Consider the following 18476-nt stretch of genomic DNA (forward strand, 5'->3'; position numbering starts at 1 on the left):
ATCAAATCATAGAGAATATGATAAGTGGAGAACTGTTTCTGGCTCGTCGTGTTACAGGCCAGTCGCACTTGTGACCGGGGATCGAATCCGGTGTAATTACTGTATTTTTATGCTTTACGTCGTCTAAAAGGATAATTTATGACGCCCAGAATGAAAGTGCGTGTTCTTACTGTGAGTTCTAACATCCACAATGTTCGTGGATTTGACGAATCTGCGACTGCGGCTGACCCCTGACCCGACCAGACAACATGGCCGCCGGTCAACCGGAAGCTGATTTGTCCGTTTTGTTTTGGACGTTGACACGCACGTGAGCCGGTGACGTCACCAGGAGACAGGGAGACAACATGGCGGAGGAGTCTGTACAGAAGGTAAGAACCGCTTTAACCGACTCTGACACTGTCCGCTTTGACCCATGTTTGCGTCCAACCGCCGTAGTTACCGGGTACAGCTCCGTGTTTACCGGGTACAGCTCCGTGTCCACACCGCACACCCGCACCGGAGGTTAGTGAGCCAGCCGCTGTTAGCCGCTATGCTAGCCGAGGCTACAGTCACAGGGTGAGGACACAGAGGGACCGCTGCTGCCAGCTGCTCCCGCCGCCAGCCGCATCCGTATACTTCATGTTTGCACACACAGTCGGTCCCGCTGCCTGCTGCCCACATGCTAACAGCTAACGTCAACATTAGCGTGTTGTTACCGGTGCCAGTTCACGGTTGTTGGCAGAGCGGGCCGCCGGAGCGACGGTAAACTTTTAAACCGTCAGACCGAGTTCCAGAACCAACAAAAACAAATATCCAGCGCATTTTGCTGAGTCACCACCGTCCGCAGCGTCGGCTGGTCCGTTAGCAGGTTCCAGACTCGGGTCTGTGCCGTCAGATAAACCACATGGACCTCACCCAAGTCTGCTGTGACCCTGTTTCCTCAAAACTCAGGGGGCAGCTACATTTGTGCATCGTGTAACGAAATTATAAACATCATTATGTCGTTGTGTCTTTCAATTTCTTTATATTTTCGTGTAAAACAATGTAAAGTAAGAATCAGCAGCGACGTGGCGTTGATGTCTACCTGACAGGTACATGCAGTTCATGTTGCAGCAGACAGAGTACAACCTGTTTTGACTGTGTTGTCACACCACACTGGTTGGTTGCTGTGTTTCTAAAGACTGGTGGAGCCAGTTATACAGTGATGGTGGCTGTGGAGTGGGCCGTGGAATTCAGATGAAAAAGCTGATCAAGCCAGTGGGACCAGCCTCTGTTAAACCTGAGGAGATATAATGTAGAAATACTGTTTACTTTAAATGTTAATGCAGTGAAACTTTCTACATCATCAACTTGATAAAATATAAAAAGATTAAACTGTGAAGTGACATTCACACAAGTTTGGATCCCCTGCTGAGTCGGCACAGCTGCATACAACTGTAAGGCTGGGTCCAGCTGCAGAGTATACACAGCAGATCAAAGGTTTGTCGGGTCATGGGTGGAGAATGTGTTGTGTGTCATGGAGCTCAGTGGATTTATGACTGCACATCCTGGTGACAGGACATACATCATTTAAAATCAACACTGGACTCCCAGAGAAACACTCTGCCTACTTTTGGCACATTTTGCTGTTGATTGATGTGTGTCATTGATCCAGATATTAGAAGGGTCTTTGAGGATTGAGGATGAAAAAAAATCTACATCTGAGTTTTTGTGCATTTATCTTTAAGAGAATCAGATGTTGTGGTCTGTGACTGAGTGAATACATGAGAGGAACAAAGTGAACTGCAGCTGAGCTTCATGTAACATCTGTCATACAGATTATATTTGAACATGAAGGAGTCTTCATTCATAATAGCAGCGATGAAGACGGCATCGAGCAGGATCTACTCGTCTCAGGGTCACTTCGAATTGTTGACAAGGTAAGAGTCCCGTTAATATTACATGTTCTGTCAGCTCCTTGTGTTCATTAGGGTTAGGGTTAGTGAGTGTAGGACTTCAACTAACAACTAATTTCATTATTGATTAATTCAGAACAACGTCTTTAGATTTCTCATTTTGTTCAGATAAAGACCCAAAACCCTGTGATAGAAACCAGAAGTAAAAATCAGCCATTGAGAAGCAGGAACCTGAGAATTTTTACTTAGAAGAAATTTAAAAGTTAAATCAATTATCAGAATCATTGACTGATAATTTTCTGTTAACTGAGTAACTGACCCAATGTTTCAGCTCTACATGGGTGTTATTAACTTGTCATAAATAGTTTTCTCATAAAACAGTTCACTGTTTATCATGTAGTTCCTGGTTTGCTGTGTGTATGAAATAACGTGTTGACTACATCTCTGTCTCCACACTGTCAGGATGCAGAGATCATTGTGGAGTACAGACCTTTGGAAGACACTGTCGACCCATCCAACATGCTGTGTGCTGGAAAGGTTTGTCTCAGTGTGCTGTGTTGTAAGGTGCGGCTGGTTATGAGGCCTCAGGTTAAAACTCCACCAGCTGTCTCACAGAAACACCCTCAGTCTGTTTGTAGGTCAGGACGCATGTTATCATTAATCGGCTCTTCCTTACAGTGACTCACCTGAGTCAGTCCCAGTAAACCCACCTCCAGGTTCTGCTCATCATGTTTCTGATGCTTTGGTTTAACTCCTGTAGTTTCAGGCTGTGATGGTTAAAACACGTCATCTTACTACGTCTTCATCTCCATGATCTGTGTCACAGCTGCAGCTCCAACTGCTGACAACTTAGAATAACTAACACCTGAACACACCTGTCCCTTTCACCTCACACAGTTTGTCTCACCTCTCCCACTCCTCCCTGTGGAGGCTCTTCACAGTTTGGAATCCTCAGGTATAATCTAATTGTAAACAAGAAGTAAATAAATAATAAATAAATAGATAAATAGCTGTTTAGCAAACTTAACATTTAAACCACTAATAACTTTCAAAAACAAATTTTTATCATCCTTCTTTTTCACAAGTCACCATTTCTGTCCAATGTGACAAATGATAGCAGGTGATGTTGTGACATATTTCTATAACTGTACACAAGCGGAGGAGATAAATATAATACAGCTAATGCACAAAATTAAGAAGTGGCTCTGCTCACACCTGCATTCACGTTTGTCTCCACGTGTGTCACCAGTGACCACTTGTGATCAGATCTGACTTCCCCACTTTATATGCAAATAAAAACGTGTTGTTTTTAATCCATGGCCCTGTCCACACCTGGTATTAACATCTGTCTGAGGTGAGCCAATCACAGTGCCAGACAGGTCTGTTGTCAAAGAGAGAGAGTGGGGTCAGCGGGCTGAGTGAATCAATTCACTGCACACAGCTCTTCAGTGAAATAAGATTTTATACATTTACACTGATAAAAGAATGTGGCCACATGTGACCCGGACCACCTCAGACTGTTGTCTGAGTGACCAGATTTTATTGTGTCCTCAATGTGTGTGAGTGCGTCCACACCTGAGCTCAGAGCTGTCCACTTCTGATCAGATCACCTGAGATGTGTTGATGCCAGGTGTGAACAGGGTCTCTGTGTCTCATCAGGACTCCAGCTCAGTCGTGGAGTGGGCTCAGTGTCCAGGGGAGAGGTCTCACCAGCTGTTAGAGACTCAGCAGAGCTATGAGACAGAGTGGGACATGGTCAACGCCGTGTCCTTCAAGAAGAGATCCTGCACAAACGGAGAGGGTGAGTTTACTTTAATCCACTTTAAATATCCTTCAACAATATTTTCCTCAACCACCAACAAAATACTGTAAACATTTACTGTCTGTTGGTAAAATGGTAAAACATCATTTATAACTGTAGATTCATTTAGAAGTTGTATTAATACATACAAATGGCTGCTGTATAATCAGATGTACTCGTGGTTTAAACCCACTCTGCATCAGCTGTCAACAGTATTAGGTTAATGCACTGTCAGCACTAATTCACTTTATTTTCTCTGTCTCATCATTTAAATACTTTGACTTGATGTAAAAAATCTTCATAGTGAAAGTGAAAATGTCAGAAACCTGTTTTGGATGTTGGAGGAAATGAAAGTGTTTCTGCGTCAGACATGTTTACTGAAAAACACCAAACTGTTTCTGCTGTTTTACACAGGGTTTTTTCTGTGACCTCAGTCCTGATCAGAGACCTTTAATATTGATTATCTGAAACTTAAATTCATCAACAGTAGATTAAATAACAGCTGTAGACTGAATCTGAATCTAGTTTATTATTCTGGATCTACTTAATCCTGATCCTGAATTATTAATCTGATATGAATTCAATTCAATTTCAATTCAATTTTATTTGTATAGTGCCAAATCATAATATACATTATCTCAAGGCACTTTACAGGGCAGAGATACCTGCAGAATGAGGAGAGGGAGAGAAAGAGAGAGAGCGCCCAGTGCATCATGGGAATCCCCCAGCAGTCTAGCTCTATAACAGAATAACTAAGGGATGGGTCAGGACATACCCGAGCCAGCCCTAACTATAAGCTTTACTAAACAGGACAGTTTTAAGCCTGATCTTAAATGTAGAGAGGGGGTCTGCCTCCCGAACCCACACTGGGAGCTGGTTCCACAGGAGAGGAGCCTGATAGCTGAAGGCATGAATGAAGCTGAAACTGATGTGAGATCAGCTGAGGTTTCATTAGAGAAGATGTCTCACTACAGAAACACTCTGGTTGTACAGAGGTGTTACAGAGTGAAGCGTCTTCCCTCATAAATTATCTTTGGTTGAGTTCAGGCACACAAACTGAAAACAGACCGGTTTCATTTTGTTCTGAATGAACATGAATCAGCTGGTCTGAGCTGCAGCCGGACACGTCTGTCAGTTTAACAGTGAAAGTGACGTCAGCGTAAAGAGATTTGATACTGATCTGTTAGTCGTTCAGCACTGACGCTGATCTTTAGGCTCAGAACATCTGTGGTTTCAGACAAACAGACCAAAGTGCCTCTGAAGCTGCTGATTACTGTGCTCAGTCAGGAGGATGTTTCAGTGCTCTTATTCTGAAACCAGAAGCTGTCTGTTTCCTGTTCCATTTCCCTCATCTGTCAGGCTCTCTGAACCACAGCCATGAGAGGAGCAGGTGGGCGTTCACCTTCAGTGTCAGTGACCTCAGGTCCATCACAGTGAAGGAGGAGGGTTGGACCTTCCTGCTCTTTAAACTGAAGGAGTCCTCCACCTCCCTCCCTGCTCTGCACTTCCACCAGGGCGGCAGCAGAGAGTTCCTGGACAGCCTGAGGAGATTCGCTCTGCTCAGCGAGTAAGTACCTGCAACAACACACACAACACAACAACAAAGGTAGGAATGATGTAGCTTCATGGAGCATCACCACCACCTGTGTAAGTGGAGTAATGCTCCTGTCTGTGTTGTACAGCTGAGAGAAGCTCAGATCTAAGTCCCTTCACTGTTCTGATGCACAGAACAGTGTATAATACAGTGTTCAGTAACCTTTGCTTTCCCTCACAATAATAAAGTCAGACAACAGAGTGACTGATGTCTGGTGTGTGTTGGTGAACACGAGCCAGGACACGACTGAACCAGATACCAAGGGGACAGCAGCAGCGTGCTCGTCCACCTCACTGCAGATAGCTGTTATTAAAGTTCTTATCAAGCTCTTTCATAATGACATCGCCTCGTTTAAGTGTCGGATATTTTGAGAGAAACATTATCACCAGGGTGACATCCAGCTGATTGTCTATCAGCTGATTGTCTGTTGATACTGGATTGAAGCTGTTTACTTGTGTCCCCGCGTTTTTTTTAAATGCTTGATTTTATTTTGAAGTTGCCCCTCTCTCGACTCTGATTGGCTGCTCACATCTCCTTTTTTAGTGGTTCAGACACTGAATGATGGTAAAAAAAAAAAGAATGAATCAACAGGAAATTACAGTTCAGTCTAATTATAAAAATTTTAGTTATTTTTTTGGGCTTTTTATGCCTTTATTAGAGATCAGTGGAGACTGACAGGAAAGGGGGTAGAGAGAGGGGAATGTCATGCAGGAAAGAGTCAGACCAATCGGGAGTCGAACCGGTGACCGCCTGCTAAGAGCATCTTGCGCTCAAATGGTATGCACCCTAACCATTCGACTACCGGGCCGCCCCTAATTATGAGTCTTTTAAGCACATTTTTATTTAAGAGGCAGAGTTCTTTAAAAATTAAACGCTCTGATGTCCTGCAGCTGATTGGCTGAGAGATGAATCACTTACCTGTGTCTGCAACTGACGATGACTTTATCTGTTGATTAATCTGTCAGTTATTTTCATGACCCTTCTTGACAATGATGCTCACACGTTCCACTGGTCCTCAATTCTAGTTTTAGTCTTTAATAAAATGTAAACAGGTGAGTTCTATAAATTCAGCCGTACAGTCGTCATGAAGGAGGAAATGATCTCTAGAGACCAGAACAGTCTCTGTACCAGGCTGTAAACATGTTTCTTTCTGCTGTAAAGTTGGACATTTGAACGTTGGAGTCTATGGGGACTGACTCACTGCTGGAGCCAGACTCTAGTGGTCATTAGAGGAACTACAGTCTGGAGGTTGCCTCTTGTTTTCAGCAGAAACCACAGTGAACAAAGAATTAACAGATCATCAGCCGTAAGTTGACATGTTGAGCTTGTTCTCAAACAGCTGTTTGTTTCCACATCCAGCTGTTGAAGAGTAGCGTGATCATCTATGTGGGTCAGATCCAGCTGATGATTCTCTGTAGCTTTGTCATCGCCACAGACGCCTTTAACATTATTCACTGTTTTCATGTTGTCATTTCATACATCAGCAAAAAATATAGATCAGAGACACTTTAAAATTTCTTCTGTTGTCCAACACAACAGTCAGAGACTCTGTTTACTGATGGAAACACTGTTTGACATTTCTTCTTAACAAAATTACTCAGCTGATTATTTATGCAGTAGATTAATTTTGTGTTGATCAACTAATCAATTAATTGACTAATTGAAACAGTTGTAGTTGACACTAGACCTGCCTCCTAAACATCTACAGTTTGAATCATCAGTTGATCATCGAGTCATTTGACTTGTGTGAGTCTGTATCAAACAGGATCAGTCCCTGATGTTTACCTCTCAGTATTCTGAGGAGAGTTTTGTGCCTTTTGTGTTTGCAGGTCTCCAGATGATGAAACGTGTCTGTTGGTCAGCACGCCAAACAAAGCTCTGTCCCAGTCCTTCGAGAACCTTCTGGACGACAACAACTTCGGCCTCGTTCATGTGAGAAACTAAAGTCATCAACATGAAGTCAATCTGCTGACAGGGAAATAATGAACATCTGTCTTGCTTTGGATTTCTTTTAAAAATGAAATTTTAATGAGTGTGAAACGTTCCAGAGGAGAAGCCGAGCAGCTCCAGATACTCATGGATCCTTTTTAATGATTCTTTGTTTCCAGCAGAAGTTCAGAAAGGATCCGTATGTGACCACGCTGGGCGGCTTCTCCAAAGTCACCAACTACATATTTGATGCTTTCCGGGGGACGGAGGAGCAGCACCAGCGCCCCCCAGAGGAAGTGGCCGACCTGCTGGGTGAAGTCATCCCAGGACTGGAGATCAACCAGCAGGAGGAGCCGGGCTTCGAGGTCATCACCAGGGTGAGAGGAGGGTCACTGCTCACTGATGGATGTCGCTTTACTTGGTTTATTCAGAAAAAGACACAGTGATGGCGTCCTGTCACTGTGACAACGACCTTCAGCTCACATTCACAACACTTCACACGTCGTACTCTGTATACACAGCACAATTACATGTAGTACTCTGTGTACACAGCACAATCACATGTAGTACTCTGTGTACACAGTACACTCACACGTAGTACTTTGTCTACACAATACAATCACATGTAGTACTCTGTGAACACAGGAAATCACGATCACAGGTGACCATGGCTGTTGCCCACCTGTCGGCTGCTTCAGCTCCCTCCTCGGTCGCAGTTTTTACAAGTTTGATAATACGTCGTTGGCCCCTCCGCTTCTGCTACGCAGCCAATATGGCGACCATTGAAGTGTCGCTTTACACAGAGCTTTTTGAGCGTTTTGACTGAAGCATCCTGGTACTTATAGTCCGCTGCATGTTGCTGTGTTTGTCAGCGTGAGACACAACAAGAGGGTCGATGTTTTAGTCACGTCAGTTTATTAAAGCAGCAAATTTAACAACAACAAGAGTCGAGCAGAGAATTAGAATCAGATACAAACACAGAGAGAATTCATAAAGGAACAGAGTCACTGATTTGAAGCTCACTGACCATGTGTGTCAGACGTTCTCACAACAGGTGTGTTATCATTATGAAGCATTGACAGTCCCGCTCTGTCCCGTCAGATCGACCTGGGAACGAGACCTCAGGTGACGAGGAGGGAGCCTCTGTCTGCAGAGGACTGGACCAAACACCAGGATCCAGAGGGGAGGATGATCAGGATCCCTCACCTCAAACAAGTCATCTTCAAAGGGGCAAGTTTCTTTCATCATCACTCAGTTTATTTTCTATTTAATGTGTGTTTGTGTGGGGACCAGATGGACTCGTTTAATACACAATGTTCAACAATAAGAGAGATGCAGAGAGATCATCAGTCTGAGTGAAGGTTAAATCACAGTCAGTTTAATTAATGTGACTCAACATGCTGTGATCATCACGTGTCTTCATGTCTGAATCTGCAGGGACTGTGTCACGCTGTGAGGAAAGAGGCCTGGAAGTTTCTGTTGGGGTATTTTCCGTGGGACAGCACGCTGGAGGAGAGGAAGGCTCTGCAGAGAAACAAGACGTACGAGCACCGTCACTGTCATTTACCTTTCACTTCACTTTTAACATCTGAATCCTTCAGTTCTTTAACAAGTCAAAACACCAAATACTTTCTGTTCACCGCTTCAGCTTTTTTACTTAATACAGATGAATCAGTTTGTCACAGTGGGAAATTTATTTGATTGACAGAAAATCAATGACTGTTTTCATAACTGATTCATTTCCTTTAAATAGATTTCTTTGTATCAGGGAAGATGCTCAGTACATTTTTTCATGTGCAGCCTCTGGGCCTCCAGTGATCCACAGGCTGATGTAACAGACGGATGATTATACGTTAATCACTGAAGATTTCTGTTCACTATGACAGAGGACAGCAGCCAAAAAAACGACCTTGAAATTTTCCTCATTTTATAGATAAAAACACTATAAACTATAATAAGGAAAGAAAACTTCACACAGAGAGTTTCACACGTGTGTTTGGATCGTTCCAGAGGTGATTTCAGTTTCTGTCTTTATCTGTTCGTGAGTTATTCTCATAATTTTGAGTCAGTGTTCATGGTTGGTTTTTTTTTCGTCCTCATAAAATCAGCTCTGAAGATCTGACTGCTCACATCTCTGTCAGAACATTACAGTCAGACCAACGTCTCCTCACCCTGAGCTCAGAATAAAACAGTGCTGCTCACATTTAGTTTGGTTACACAGCGGCACAGCCTCTGAATCAGACGCTCTGATTGGCTGTGGCAGCACCCAGTGGAGCCAATAGGAGGGTCCAGTTCAGTGACATTCAGTCAAACAGTGGCTTGTTGGAAAGGTCTGATTCTCTAGTTTAAAAATTCTGTTTCTCAAACCGTCTCTGAGTTAAAAACAAGATATTTTAACGTCAGCCGACAAAATACTGAGCAGAAATAACAAAAACAATGTGAAGATTTCTTTGTTTTGTTTTCTCGAACAGATGAAGCATCATCGACTGTAACTATCATTTTCCTTTATTTTCTGACATGTGACATTCTGACACTAAACCAACTGATCGATCAGGAAACGATCAGCAGATCAATAACAATGAAAATATGATCAACAGTTTAAGGAAATTCAAGAGTTGTAACAAATATCCTTTGTTTGTTATAATGGTGGTGAGGTGTGGTAAGGTTATCAGAGTTTGTGATGATGATGATGATGATGATGCTCTCGCTCCTCTTGTTGGACAGTGATGAATACTTCAGGATGAAGCTGCAGTGGAAATCGGTGAGTGAGGAGCAGGAGAGGAGGAACTCCAGACTCAGAGACTACAGGAGTCTGATCGGTGAGAGTTTGTTTTGTTTCTGAGCTGAACCCACAGCTTCTTCTCTCAGAGACACTGAGGAGAACAGAGTCGTCACTGAGACAGTTTTTTATCCACTGAAACACGAGAGGCACAAACTGGAGCCTCCGTCGTTCTCCCCTCAGCGGCTCTGTGACCTGTGTCCTGTCGGCTCTGTCTCCTCTCAGAGAAAGATGTGAACAGAACAGACAGAACAAACAGGTTCTACGAGGGAATCGACAACCCGGGTCTGGTTCTGCTGCACGACATCCTGATGACCTACTGCATGTACGACTTCGACCTGGGTGAGACATCATGTTCTGTTCGCACTGTCATCGGTTCTCCTGTGGAACGTTTATGGAACATAATCTCATACTGTGGTTTATATTAAATTTGTCCCTGCCGTGACGTTAAAAAAGTTTTAATAGTTAATTTTGGTGAAGCTGCAGGAAGCCTGGGAACAATATGAAAGTGATTCATTTGAGTGATTAAAGCGAAGCGGCATCCTGAACGTCTCTGTCCTGCTCAGGTTATGTTCAGGGGATGAGCGACCTGCTCTCACCGATCCTCTACGTGATGGAGAACGAGGTGGACGCTTTCTGGTGTTTCGTCTCCTTCATGGACCAAATGGTGAGTGAAGCAGATGATTGATTAGGTCTGAAGGCGGCTCTCGCTCACAGCACAGCGTCAACCACTGAATCTCCTCTGGTGGCTGTGAATTTAGGCTCATGGTGTGAACGTTGGTACATTGTGGTTGTGATAAACATGTTGGACTCACTGAACTCAGACTGACTCAGAATCAGTCCACCCACAGTCAGATTTCCAAATAATTCCAGTTTCATCAACATTTAATCTGAAATACTGAGACATTTATTGTGTTTGTGTGTCTTTGTGTGTTTCAGCACCAGAACTTTGAGGAGCAGATGCAGGGCATGAAGACCCAGCTGATTCAGCTCAGTACTCTGCTCAGGCTGCTGGACTTGGCCTTCTGGAACTACCTTGGTATGAAACTGTCTTTAAATCAACAAACTGACACGACTTAGAGCCACTTCTCTAAATGTTGAAGTGTCTCCTCACATGATCATTTTCTTTTTGTTTCATATGATCTGCTGATGTTTGGAGGTGTGTTGAATATTAGATATGATGTGTATTATCAGTCTTTACCACCTGTAAATAATGAGGCTGTTTCCTCACTCACATGTTGTACTGATGATGATGATGATGATGATGATGATGATAACATTACCCCTCCCTCTGACTCTGACTGTGTGTTTGTGTTTCAGAGTCTCAGGACTCAGGTTACCTGTATTTCTGTTTCCGCTGGTTGTTGATCAGATTTAAAAGGGAGCTCAGTTTCCAGGACGTTCTCCGGCTCTGGGAGGTCAGTTCTCTGTGTATTTTCTGGTTCCATCACAGTGTCGGGGTTCCTTTCAGGAACAGGAGCAGAACATGTGTTTGAGCAGATGTTGTGACTTATTTGTTCCTTCTCAGCTTCCATAGTTTCCTCCTTTTGTCAGTGTTTGTTTTCTGATCTCAGCTTCAGTTGATCTCGTGTCAGCTCCACCTGGATGTTTAAACATGTTCAGCACAGTGACTGGATGAGCCTACCTGTGTAACTGTCCTCCTCAGGTGATGTGGACAGGTCTGCCCTGTCAGAACTTCCACCTATTGGTCTGCTGTGCCATCCTGGACTCAGAGAAACAGAAGATCGTGGACGAGAACTACGGCTTCAATGAAATCCTGAAGGTGAACGATTCTCCTTTAGACTTCAGGTCTGATTCAAATGTAAAGCTCCTTAAAAATGATTTGAGAAGTTACTTCAGGTATTTTAAAATGTTTCACCTTTTCTTTTGATAATTGTACAACTCATCTTTCGCTGTGATGTGAGTTTAATCACATTAAAGGTTCTGTAAAGGATCGTCACTGCCACTAGATGTCGCACTAGACCTCAGACCAGAGCAGTGAGCCACAGCTCAGGCTTCCGTTTGGTTTCTCCACTAACGAAAACAGATGTTAACATCATGTAGCATCAAGTCCCTGACACATGAGGAGAAGAAAACCAGGTCTGAGTCCAGCTGGAGTCTTTAGGGTTCCCCGCCTCAGTACCGACAGATCAGGACTGGATCCACTGGGACCAGCAGCACGAATGACACTGAGGGAGTCGGTAAAGACTCTGACTCTTAGGTTTTTAAATGTGTGTTAATAAATGTGATGATGACCAACGTTTAACAGGAGATACGCAAACACACAAACATCCCACATTCCCAGACCAGCTACCAAAACAGAGGCACTCAGATTACGACACACACAGAGGGGGCGTGGATTCGTTCTCAGCTCAGGACACCATGACTCTGATTTCTTTACATAGAGAACAGATGTTTGCTGCTGTGTTATTGTTTAAAATCTGGTTAACAGAATCTTTAAAATCATTACATCACAGAAAACACAGTGAGGAGGTGTCTTATATTTCAGTGATGTCCAGCAGAGGGCAGAACTGAGTGGCTGACGCTAAACACTAAACCCTGACATTAGATCTCATGAGGAGGTGAGAGAGAGGTTTCTCCTTTTACAGGTGGAGACACGTCAACATGAAAAACAGTCAACAGCCATGAAGCAGCTGAAAAATGGTCCTTTTAACATGTTTATTGTGGAAGCTATGACTCAGTAAACACAGACAGAAAAACACATAACACTGTGGATGTTGAATTTGATTTGAGCAGTTTTAAATCTGCCATAACAAAAACAGGTGAACTGGGGCATGGTTTGAAGAGGTGGAGGTCAGGGTGGGTCAGGTCATCTGACATCAGACTTTACCAGTGTTTCCTGCTGTTTGGAGAGTTCGAGAACAGACAGCAGCATTTACCAGTCTCTGGTGCTGTGTAAGGGTCAGATCTGAAACTTTTATAAAGTCAGGATCCTTTGAGTTGTTGAAAATCAGCTGATCTGACTTCAGACCACAGCAGAAACTAAACGAACCAAAACTAATGTTAGATTTGTCTTTGTTTTTCTCACAGCACATAAATGAGCTTTCAATGAAACTGGACATTGAGGAGATTCTTCAGAAAGCAGAAGGAATCTGTCTGCAGATACAGAGCTGTAAGGTACGTCCAACAAGACCCGTGTTAGTGAGGAAGTCATCGAGATACAGCAGCATTCACACCAACTCCAGTGTGTTTGACATCTGTCTAATGAAAGAGTAGCTCCCTACTCAGTAAACAATCAAGAAGTCCAGAAGGTCAAAGGTCAACATCATTGTGACATCATAATGTTCTGTAAAAACACCTCTGGCTGCTGGAGGAAACGAGGAGGTGATTCTAGTGATGAATAACAAAATTATACATTTATATTTCAATAACCGTAAGGTAAATAGTAAATATTTCTATAATAGTAATAATAATAATTCTCATCATAATCATATAATAATAACTATGTTATTTTAGTATTTCAAGTAAAATAAGGCTGTAATCAGAAACAACCACATAACAGCTTCTGAAAATTATGATAAAGTTCCTTATTTTACAAAATAAAATAAAAATTGTAGCTTGATGTTCCATTTTTCTTCTTCATGGTTAATTCAACTGTCTCAACCACTTTAATAATGAACAGTCTCACCACATCTGAACAGCTGTAACTTCTCTCCGTCTTTCTTCTGACTGTCGTCTCTCTGTGTGTCTCACGCACTGACGCCAGTCACTGTGATTGGCTGAGCAGTGTCATGTGACTAGTGCTGTAAAGGGTAGAAAAGCTGCACCTGTTAAAACAGAAACAGTTCTGAGTAATGCACAGGGTCTAGGTCTGGGTCTGGATCCAGACCGTGGTCCATCTGTCACTGACCTCTGCAGGAGTGACTGAGCTGTTGTTTGTCTTCCTCAGGACTTACCTGACTCTGTCAGCAACATTTTGGGCTTTCACACAGAAGTTTCCAGCTCTGACCCGACAGATTCTGGATCTCGTCCAGCTCCCAGACCAATACACAGACAGGACGCCTGCTCCAACGGCCATGGACACTTGAGAGAAACCAGCTCTCACAACGGCTGCAAAGTTGCCTTCATATCATAGTGAACAGCAGATCCACCCAGAGACTGACTCAGAGTCAGCAGGATGACGTCGACAGCAGAGCGTCACCACGTCGTCCCGTCCCCCGAAAAAGAGGAGAAGAAGAAGAAGAGAATGTAAAAAGGATTTAAGATTATTCAGAATCTTATTTTTGTAATTTCCTGTACCTCATTGTCTCTTTCACTTATATAGTCATTTCTTCTCTCCTGATGATGATGATTCTAAAGCCCCATTCAGACAGGATGAACACCGGGGAGGTGAAATCTTCACTGTACTCCTCGGTGGCTTAACTCTGGTTCTGAACAATATTTTAACCCTGGTGACGTCACAGGATCTGGTCTGTAACCAACAGAGTCAAAGACAGAAACCTCCCCAGGGGGGGCGTCGTGCTGCCAACCTCCTCAGAGTCCTGACTGGGTCAGACCTGAACCCTCACACCTGAACCACATGTTGATCTGGGTCAGTGTGACATCACTTCCTGAGGATATCAGTATCTCTGATGTCCCTCCACAATAAAGCTCCAGAGAAACAGAGGCTGCAGAACGTCACTGAGAATCCTCCTGTTTTTAAGTTTTCTTCAGTGTCACGGTGAAACAGTCTGAACGTCATGAGTCACTGCAGACAGCAGCTGATCACAGCTGATCACAGCTGATCAGATGTTTGACTACATGTGAACAGAGTCTTGTTTCCTGACAGCTTTAGTTTTTTCTGTTATCACGAACTTTATGTTCATGTTTCCATCAGAGCAGCAGAAACATTTTCACACAAAAGTCAAATTTCACTTTAAAAAAAAAAAAGCAGAAAAAGACTCAGATTCAGTTTAAATCCACAGAGAGAGAAATCCAGTCTGAATGGAGCTTTAGAGGAGCGGAGCGTCATGTTGTGACCTGTGATGTGTTGAACTCTGAGAAACCACATCAGAGTTTAACATTTAGTCCAACACGTTGTTTTATTGGCTGCATCTTTGACATTTTTCTCACAGTGCAGCTGCTTTAATTTAATGAGACAAACATCTCGTCGCCTGCTTTATCAGATAGATCAAACTATTATAACTCCTCTTACATAACCTCCTCTCAGTATTAATCCTCTAATATGAAACTGGTTCCATGTGAAATGGAAGAAAAGATTTTAATTTGCCCATTGGAAAGGAAATTTCCCCTGACGTGTGATGAAAATGTTGATTTGCGTTTTTTTATATTGTGACGTCAATGACCTCAAGCAGATCATATATTAACTTAAAGGAATAGTGCGGCATTTGGGGAAATAATTTGGTTTCTTACTGGGAGTCAAATGAGAAGGTTTTAATCCTCAGTATGGTGAAAATGTTTTAGATGACCTCAGCACTGAAAGAACAGATTAAATTAAAGGTTTCACTTTGATGTTTACTTTCTCTTTTAACACCGATTCAGACTTGCTGTTTTTTTTCCAATCAGATTTTTAAATATGAAAAATCAAAATGAGCATAAAAACACATGGATAGAAACTCAAACACACAAACATCACTTTAACAGTGTCAGATCACATCTATTAGAAATGACGCCAGAGCTACAACAGAAAGATTCACGTTGCGATAAACCTGAAGTATCTTTCCTGGTTGTTATGGCAGCACCTGTGGTTACCTTGGTAACAGCAGGTGTGGTTTAACACCGAAGTAATGTGTTTGAGCAGTGACCCTGTGCTTCTGTTTCCAGTGCAGCCAAACAAACCCACCTGCTTTAATACAGAAGTTAATAATAATCACAACCACCATCTGATGTGACCACTTTTCCCACAGGACACACACAATGAGCGTGTGTGTGTACGCGTGTGTACTTGCTACATAGTAAGGACCAAAAAAAGTATTTTACTAACAGAGTGAGGACATTTTGGGAAAGTGAGGACATTTTGGCCGGTCCTCACTTTTTGAGACACCTTCACATCACATGTTGAGGGTTAAGACTTGGTTTTAGAGTTATGGTTAGAATTAGGTTTAGGTTAAGGTCAGGGTCAGGGTTAGGGTTAGGCACTTAGTTGTGATGGTTAAGGTTAGGGTAAGGGGCTAGGGAATGCATTATGTCAAAGAGTGTCCTCACAAAGATAGAAGTACAAGTATGTGTGGGGGGGTGGGGGGGGTGGCTTTTATTGTGAAGCAGCAGTAGGAAGTGTTGTGTTAGTGTGTGACTTTAACGTGGATCCTCTCATGACTCCCAGTGAGAAAGCAAAAATCTGTGTGTTTCCTAAAATGTGACAGTTTCGCTTTAATATAAACACAAGCACCTTTTTGAATCACACCTCCTGCTCTGCTCTCAAAGTCTGACTGAATCCAGTTTTTTTCCAGAGTGAGGCGACTGTCACCTCCTTTATTACAGCATCATGAAAGTTTCCAGTTATTTGGAGCCTTTAAACTGTCAGATAAGAGTCTGTGGAGCGTGTTGGAAAGAAACTGATTATATTCACAGCTTTAATGACACAGACTGGTTTTATTTCACTTTGTGGATCCTGATGGAGCTCTGCCATGTTTTTGCTGCAGGTTTAAAATTTGTGATTTCGGCTCTTTTCATGTAATCGATTGAACTCTTTGGGCAATAAAATGATTTCAGGATATCAGAGTTTTGTTTTTGTTTTTTTTTCCCCAGTTACGGTCAACAACCTAATCCCTTTAATATAGTTAAAGTTCCATCCAGTCTAAAGGTAGATGTCCATGTGTTTGTGATTATAAAGCAGGTCTAGGTTCTATATTAATACTGTGAAAGTATCAAAGCCTCAGTCCACAGAGAAATGCACACAGCCTGTATTCAGAAACTGAGCCTTAAAACCAGCCGTCAGGACTTCTGCAACTTTGTGATGTCACAACAAAGCAGTCACCGCCCTCAGACACGCCCCAAGCCCCGCCCACCTGGACCAAACAGAGCTGAAAGAGAAGGAACACTGCACTGAGATTCATCAGGTGACACAAACACCACAACACGTGGATCATGTTGATCTGTAGCTGGAGAAAACAGAAACGTGGGACAGTTGATCCCATCATGTTTACAGCTGGTTGTGCTGAAGTGGACAAAGAAGTAGATTGACTGACTGCAGTTTCATTCTGATCTGTTGATCCTGATTCTCCTAAGAACTGTGACAGCTACACAAACATTGTGTGTCTTTGACTGACAATTCAGCTGTACTTGTAGCTTGATTGTGTGCGTTTGTCGTGGCCGTGTGACCAGTTTGTGACACTTGCACAGCAGCAGGTAGCCGTCATGCTCAGGTGAGGTCAGCGGTGTCATGGCTCTAGTTTTCCTGGTTGTTCCACCTCAGCTCGCTGGGCCTTACAGCATAAAACAGAAACACTGAAGTAAAGTACAAGTATATCAAAATTGTACTTAAGTACAGAACTTGTTGACTTACTTGTAAATGTACTTGATTACTTTCCACCACTGCTAATACAATCACTGAGCCTTCAACACATGGATTTTAATATTGTCCAATGAGCCAACAGGTAAAACTCCTGAATTCAGTGGAAACAAAGGAGGTGACTAATATAGAAGCTAATATCAAAAAAGGTAAAAGACTATTGACATAAAATAATCATACACTCATACAGATCATACACCATATAACATTTTATATCACTAATGAAATGACAAGCTAACACTGAAATGAAAGGGTGCGCTAGCAGCTAGCTAACATTAGTTAGCTGAACTGTAACTTAGGGTTCATCTGCAGATACTTACTCTAATTCTGAAACTAAAGAAAATAAGAAAGTAAAGAGTATTAAACAAACTAGATGGTTTGCTACTACATTACATTTATAGGACACAGACGCAGCAGTCACCTGTGCTGAGGTGATCACAGCTGATCATCACAAAATTCATTTAATCATTTAATCCTCATTAAACATGTATTTTAGTTTGAGAATAAATCCTGAGCTCCTCACACACAAAGATTAATATTACCAGGAAACGCACAAGTACTAGTAATAATAACAATACACTCATCCAAGTGACACAAAATAATTAACACAAACTTACACACAAAAGCTTTTCCACACACAACCTCTCTGTGACAGATGACATCTGCACAACAGGAAGTAAAACAAATGAACGGCAAACACTCAGTCCTGCTCTGACTCTGCATGAAGAGCAGAGAAACACAGTCAACAACAGGTCCGTGTGTTTGTGTCCAGCCTGAGGTCACTGAGGTCACTGAGGTCACGGGTTCAGGTCCCTGATACAGGAGCAGAGAGCACGAATCAGCAGGTAAACATGGATGTAAACAACATGGGATGTGAACCTGTCTTTACAAACTATCCAGAGTTTCCTGCAGGTCTAGTACACCTGCTGCAGGTCCGTGAGCATCAGAGCAGACTGTGGTGACGTCAGCCCCCTGAAGGTTTTCATCAACATCTGAAAACTGATTTTATTTGACTCTCATTCATGACT

General features: G+C 42.7%; 1 protein-coding gene across 2 annotated transcripts; it reads left to right on the forward strand.

Moving 5' to 3' along the window:
• The first annotated feature begins 122 nt into the window (after window positions 1–122).
• On the forward strand, window positions 123–16653 carry tbc1d15 (TBC1 domain family, member 15). 2 transcript variants are annotated; one of them, XM_071461567.1, is made up of 17 exons: window positions 123–368; window positions 1797–1898; window positions 2337–2411; window positions 3534–3675; window positions 5035–5242; window positions 7099–7201; window positions 7378–7575; window positions 8300–8428; window positions 8636–8739; window positions 9923–10017; window positions 10203–10319; window positions 10544–10644; window positions 10917–11016; window positions 11298–11395; window positions 11644–11760; window positions 13029–13115; window positions 13888–16653. In XM_071461567.1, the coding sequence occupies exons 1-17, from the start codon at window positions 345–347 to the stop codon at window positions 14071–14073; spliced, it is 1986 nt and encodes a 661-aa protein (XP_071317668.1). In that variant the 5' UTR covers window positions 123–344; the 3' UTR covers window positions 14074–16653. The 2 variants fall into 2 exon arrangements, with proteins under 2 accessions (XP_071317668.1, XP_071317677.1); XM_071461576.1 differs by having other exon boundaries at window positions 7381–7575.
• The last annotated feature ends 1823 nt before the right edge of the window (window positions 16654–18476 follow it).

Source organism: Trachinotus anak, unplaced genomic scaffold (genome assembly GCF_046630095.1).
Source record: "Trachinotus anak isolate AG129_WGS33_773 ecotype Australia unplaced genomic scaffold, CSIRO_AGI_Tana_v1 ptg000002l, whole genome shotgun sequence".
In the NCBI taxonomy this organism is placed as follows: Eukaryota; Metazoa; Chordata; class Actinopteri; order Carangiformes; family Carangidae; genus Trachinotus; species Trachinotus anak.

Bases quoted from the DNA above. Each gene is read 5' to 3' on its own strand.
- tbc1d15 (XM_071461567.1), top strand. From the start codon at position 345: ATGGCGGAGGAGTCTGTACAGAAG. The intron at 8,429-8,635 runs GCAAGTTTCTTT...CTGAATCTGCAG, and splicing joins AACAAGTCATCTTCAAAGGG to GGACTGTGTCACGCTGTGAG. The intron at 10,320-10,543 runs GTGAGACATCAT...TGTCCTGCTCAG, and splicing joins CATGTACGACTTCGACCTGG to GTTATGTTCAGGGGATGAGC.